This window comes from Cricetulus griseus, chromosome X (genome assembly GCF_003668045.3).
Source record: "Cricetulus griseus strain 17A/GY chromosome X, alternate assembly CriGri-PICRH-1.0, whole genome shotgun sequence".
Taxonomy (NCBI): domain Eukaryota; kingdom Metazoa; phylum Chordata; class Mammalia; order Rodentia; family Cricetidae; genus Cricetulus; species Cricetulus griseus.
In genome coordinates, this window is record NC_048604.1 from 111,076,742 (window position 1) to 111,082,741 (window position 6,000).

General features: G+C 39.0%; 1 protein-coding gene across 5 annotated transcripts in view; it reads left to right on the forward strand.

Moving 5' to 3' along the window:
* Positions 1-4,178, forward strand: part of Rragb (Ras related GTP binding B) — a 54,631-nt gene extending 50,453 nt beyond the window's left edge. For 4 of the 5 annotated variants that reach the window (XM_027431990.2, XM_027431994.2, XM_027431996.2 and 1 more), the window contains exons 10-11: positions 1,425-1,543; positions 3,917-4,178. In XM_027431990.2, coding sequence (XP_027287791.1) covers positions 1,425-1,543; positions 3,917-3,934 — 137 coding nt within the window. In that variant the 3' untranslated portion in view covers positions 3,935-4,178. The remainder of the gene's footprint in view (positions 1-1,424; positions 1,544-3,916) is intronic. The other variant, XM_027431995.2, reaches the window with a different exon arrangement.
* Positions 4,179-6,000: the final 1,822 nt, after the last annotated feature.

The window sequence follows — 6,000 nt, forward strand, 5'->3', positions numbered from 1 at the left end:
AAAATACCACCTTATGGTTCAATATAACCATTTAAACTGTAGCTATCATATCCATCCTCCGCAGAGCCAAATGCTTTAGACTTTCAGAAAATCTTTGTCTCTCTGTCTCTCTCAGTCTCTATCTCTCCTATCCCCCCTCTTTTACAGACAGACAGAAACACACACACACACACACACACACACACTTACTTCCCATTTCCACCTCATTGGCCAGAATCTAGTCATAAGATTAAGAAGTGTCAACTTTTCATTCGGCAAACTGCATTCCCAAATGAAATAACATGTTAACATGTATTTCTCTGAAAAAATTAGAGAATGGATGTTAGAATAATAATTTAAAATGCTGATTTTGCTACAAGCTTATATATCGGAAATGAACTGGGAAATTGTAGTATGCATAGGCCACCATTAAAGGAAATCTTAACAATCTTAAATCTGTGCAAGGAAAAATGTTCATTTGGGTGTCTAGCTGTTTCTGCCTCTATAGCAATAAGTAGAGAGAAAGTGTTTTACTTTTTAGTTGGGAAGATAGTTACTCTTGAATAATTCAAATGTACATCTGATGGAAATGATTAACTACTAAGGCTTTCAAGATTTCTCATCATGAGTTGGTTGAAACATTCACTGAAAAAGATGAACAGGTCATTTGAGGAGGTATAAAAGCATACTGTTTATTCTTAGTTGTTTTCTATAAAATTACAGATACTGGGAAGAAATTGTACCTTTTGGAGCACAGTAGATAAGTCCATTTATCATGCCATGGAATAGATGTGACTTTAGGACATGGGAGGAGAGCTAGGTGTATAGAGGATACAGCCGCTTGTTCTTACCATCTCTGTGTAGGGCTGTATCAGTGAAATAGAGGGCCACCATAGCAGGCATGGTAGCTATTCTTGCAGGACCACATAACACCAAGTTAAATGGCTTGCTCCAAAGGACCACAGAGTGGAAAGTAATCCTCCACAAGCCCACATACGTCCAGGGAAGCATTACTTTCAGAGACTATGCAAGGCAGGCTTTGTGGTTGTCTGGTTGTCCCTGGCATATGCCCAACACTGATTGTGCTTCTGAGTATGCTGCTCACAGTACTACTAGAGCTTTTTCCCAGTGTGTCCTTGAGGAGATGGTTGGACAGATATCAGCAAAAGGGACTTTTGTGGTTGTTGCTTTGGTGTTACAGGATGGGCTCAGTGCCACTGTGTTTCGTTTTTAGGAAGTGCTGGAAAGCCTGCTTTCATAGTTACTTTACTATTGCTATGATAAAGAGCATGATCAAAAGTGACTTGAAGTGGAAAGGGTTTGTTTCACCTTACAGTTAGTTCCACAGAATAGTTAGGAAGTAGGAAGAAGCTGAAAGCTGATGCACAGATCATGGAGGAATGCTGTGTATGGGCTTGCTCAGTCTGCTTTCTTATAACACCCAGGACCACCAGCCCAGGGCTGGTACTGCCCCATTGAACTGTGCCCTCCCACATCAATCAGCAATCAAGAAAAGGCACCATCGGCTTGCCCACTGGCCAATCTGGTGGAGGCATTTTCTAAGGTAAAGTTCCCTTTTTCTGAAATCACTCTATCTTGTGTCAAGTTGACATAAAACAGCCAGCATGCATTTCTTTATGCCATACTTCTCTGAAAAACATCTCCAAAGGTTTTAAGCTACAGATGAGACAACAAACTAGATCAAAGTGAAAAGAAAATCCTAAAAGGACACCATACCAATAACACAAGGCATTTGGTAAAGGATTATTGTAAGCAGTTCTTTTTTTTTTTTGACAGCAGTTTTAGGCTTACCTAAAAATTCCCATAAAGTACGGAGTTTCTATATATCTTGGACCCCTTTAGTTTTCACTGCCAGGAACATTTTTTCCAACATGTGACACATTTGTTGCAATTGATAAGTTGACAGTGATAAATTATGACTCACTGTTTTGTTCAATTTATGAGCTTTGACAAATATATAAGGACAGTATCATACAGCATAGTGTCCTCTAGCCAACCCTTCCATCTGTTCATTCTTTCTTTCTTACCTCCTGCTCAGTTCTCTGGCATCTACTGTACTTTTTGAAAAATGCCATTTAATTGATGTCATACTATAGGATAACATTTCTTTTTTGTGGGCCTAGACAGAAAGGGTCTCCTTCTGCATAGTCATTAGTGTAAGAAAAGCCCCCTCCCCCCTAGAGCACCTACTTAAGTCTTTACAATCTTTAGGTAAAATATTCACTTAGATCCTGTGTACTTCCCCAAAGACTATCTTGACTCTCTTCTTTTTATAGCCAAAATTTATTAAGTTCCCATTCACTTTTTGGCCTAGTCCAATCTGCCATCTGTCCTCACCATTCTACCAGAATACCTCTTGTTAACATCGCCAGTGTAGAACATGTTAGAAAAGCCAACGGGTGCATTCTCTTTTCATCTACTTGACTATGAAGATGATACTTGGCTCTGTTTACTACCCCCTTTTTTGGAACACTATCTTGCAAGCCAGTAAGCAGCATTCCTCCATGGACTCTATGTCAGATCCTGCCTCCAGGTTCCTGTCTTGAGTTTCTGCCCTGACTTCCTTCGATGATGGGCTGTGATGTTGAAGTAAAAAGGAAATAAACCCTTTCCTCCTCAAGTTGCTTATGGTCATGGTGGTTTGTTGCAGCAATAGAAATCCTAAGACAGTAAAAACAAAACTTATTTTCTTCTTACTGGATAGTCTCCATAGACAAACTCAAAGGCTTTAAATTCCATTATATATGAAGCCTTCCAACTTGCTTTCATGATCTGCCTGTGTCATCAGTGCAAATGCTCACATGGTATCTCTACTGGGATTATCTACAAGTACTTCAGATTTACCAAATTTAAAAACAAGCACATGATCACCCCCTCCCCAAAGATCTAGAGCGAAGGATCATATAGGTTTTACACAAGATTCTATTTTATGAAAAAGAATCTTGGAACAAGGTTAATTATGTCCATGCAGTGTTGAGTGGGATAGGGTATACGAGGTGGTGTGTGGTGCAATTATATTACTGTTGCTTTACATTGACTGTCCTACCAGTCTGATAAGATGGGGCATGTGAAAGGTATTTAGAATCTTGCTATATGTAATTAACTTTTCATGGTCTATTTAGAGGCAGCATTTTACTATTTCAAGTTAAACAGAGAAATTTAGCCACCATCTAGGTTACTTTACTCCTGTGATATTCTCCTAAATGTTCTGGGACCAAATATGGAGAGTTTCTTAATTAAAAGAAAGTAAAGAGCTAATGGAGTTTCTTACTCTTCTCATTGCTATGACCAAATTCATGGCAAGATGCAACTTAAGGGAGGAAAGGTTTATTTTGGCTCATAGTCCAGGTGGTACCATTCTGAGGCAGGTATGACAGCAGGAACAGTTCCTGTCTTTGGCAGTGGAAGGCTGCCTGCACACATCCTGGTAAATCAGGAAAGAGACATAGGGTAATGCTGGAGCTCAGTTGGCTTTACCTCTTCCCCTTTGTATTGGGGTCAGAACTCCAGGCCATGTATGGTGCCACACACATTCAGAGACAGTCTTCCTACCTTTATTAATTTTCTCTGGAAAAACCCTCACAGACACAGGAAGGTATGCTTTATTGATACCCCAGGTGTTTCTTAGTTAGCTTGTCAGTTGAAGTGAACCATCATAATTTTTAAGTTTATGGGACTGGAAAATAATAGTGTTGGTCATCAACTAGATTGCATCTTTAACCACCTAAGAAATATGACTCTTGGTTGTTCCAGAGTGGGTGTCACTTTCTAGTAGTGACCCAGATATAAAATGGTCCCAGAGAAAAGTAGTGCTGCTGTTGCTTGTCTGCCTTTGCTCCTTGCTGGTCAGTGCATCTACTATGTTGCTGTTGCTGCTGCTAGCACTTTCACTGACATCAGAACCCATCTTCTTCAGCCTTCTAACATAAACTGAAGACTAACACTCTCCAAGAGTCCTCCAGGGTTCAGCACCAGATTGGGACTGCAGAGGCACCGGCCTTGTGGACTGAGCAACTACTGGATTCTCGATCTCTCCAGCATCCAGACAGCCATTGTTGGAATAACTGGCCCATATAGTGTAAGCCAATCCCTTTTCACAATATATACTCATTTTACTGGTTCTATTTCTCTAGAGAATCTTTACTAATAAAAGGAGTCATACCTGTCATATAATTTTATAGCCCTTGGTGGAACTGATTAAAATCTATCTCTTACTGTGTATCTGTATGCTCCATAAGCACAAGAATCATCCCTTGTTGCTCACTATTATATTTTAGGATTAACGCAGTGCATGGAATATGGGAGGCTTTCAATAAATCTTTATTGCAAAAAGAAAACCTGAATGAGTCATCTGTGTCTCCTGGTATAATTCTATGCATTCATCTAGTTGGGTTTAAACCTTTACTCTTTACATAAACATGTTTGCCCTCTTAATTTGAAAAAGTGAAATTAGGCAAACCTGACTTGACAGTAACACCAAGCATGTTTTCAGACTGTTTTGTTAGGTATGAGAGATGTAGACAGAAACTTTTTTCCAAATGAGCCATCTTTTACTTTAACAGTTTGTCCGTCTTCTTCTTGGGCTTCTCCTAGTCTTTCTGCTCCATCACATAATTTCAAATTGTTATGTATTTTAAAATTCAGAACTAAAAACAGAGTAGATGCAAGTGAAACATTTGAATATGTGATGTTTGGAAGGTTACCAAAAGCGAGTGTCACATGGTGTGCTCACACGAGACTTAGAAGGTGAGTAGAACTGTCAGGCAGACTCAACAATCAGAAAGGGGCTGTGACAGACTGCCTCCTTGTGTCTCCTCCCATAGAACATGAACTTAGTTCAGAAGAAGTGCCAGAATCTCTCCATGATTGTATTACCTAGAATTTCAAAGCATAATTAAGCTCCCAGGTCAATGACATTGGCTCTGCACCTGCACTTTTTCCTTTTGGTTCATGTGCTATGCTGGGCACAGCCAACAGAGAAAAGTGCTTGTGATCCAAGGTCTTAGAAATTGTGATGCCCTTGATTCTGACCAAATGCTTTGTGCTTCTATTGAGGATAATCACCACCGAACCACTTTCTGAGAAATAAAAATGGGAAAACTGTATGGCCACTCACTCACGTGGACAAAACACTTCTGTATCAGTTTGCTAACTCAGATGTATTCCACTGAGGCACAAGGAATCAATTATATGTTCGAATTCCAGCTCTGCTACTAATATGAGGTGTTGTGATGGCTATTCTTGCTTGTCAGCTTGACTAAAATTCACGTGTATACCTGTGAGACATTTTTTTCTTAATTAAATCATTTGAAGTGGGAAGACTTACTTCTGGCTCTTTTGAGGTGGGAAGATCCACCTTTAATCTAGGCCACACCTTCTGTTGGAAGCCTATATAAAGACATGAAAGAAGGAAGTTTTTGCTCTTTGCTTGCTTGCTCTTGCCTTACTAGCAAGTTCATTCCTTCACTGGCATTACAGCCTACTTCTTTGGGATTTCAGCATATATTGATGACCAGCAGAGACACCTAACCTTGTGGATTGAATAACTAACGTATTTTGGACCTCCCATCGGTAGACAGCCATTGTCGGACTAGCTAGACCACAGCCTATAATCCACTCTAATAAGTAACTTTTCTATACACAGATTCTTTCTATCAGTTCTATTCCTCTAGAAAACCCTGACTAACATAGGTGGATTCTGCCTAACTTATTTGATTGCTCTGTAGTCAACTGCAATAATTTTATATAGTATAAAAATCATTTTTTCTGGGTTTACAAAATCTATTTTTCTGTAGCTTTAAATACTTCTCCAGTATTTTGGGTATGTATGTATATCTATCTCTCTCTCTCTCTCTCTCTCTCTCTATATATATATATATATATATATATATATATACATATATATATATATATTATGTGTATATGTGTATGTGTGTGAGAGAATATGAATGTATTTCTCTATGAAAGAGGTCTAAAATCTTAGCAAATGCACACATACAC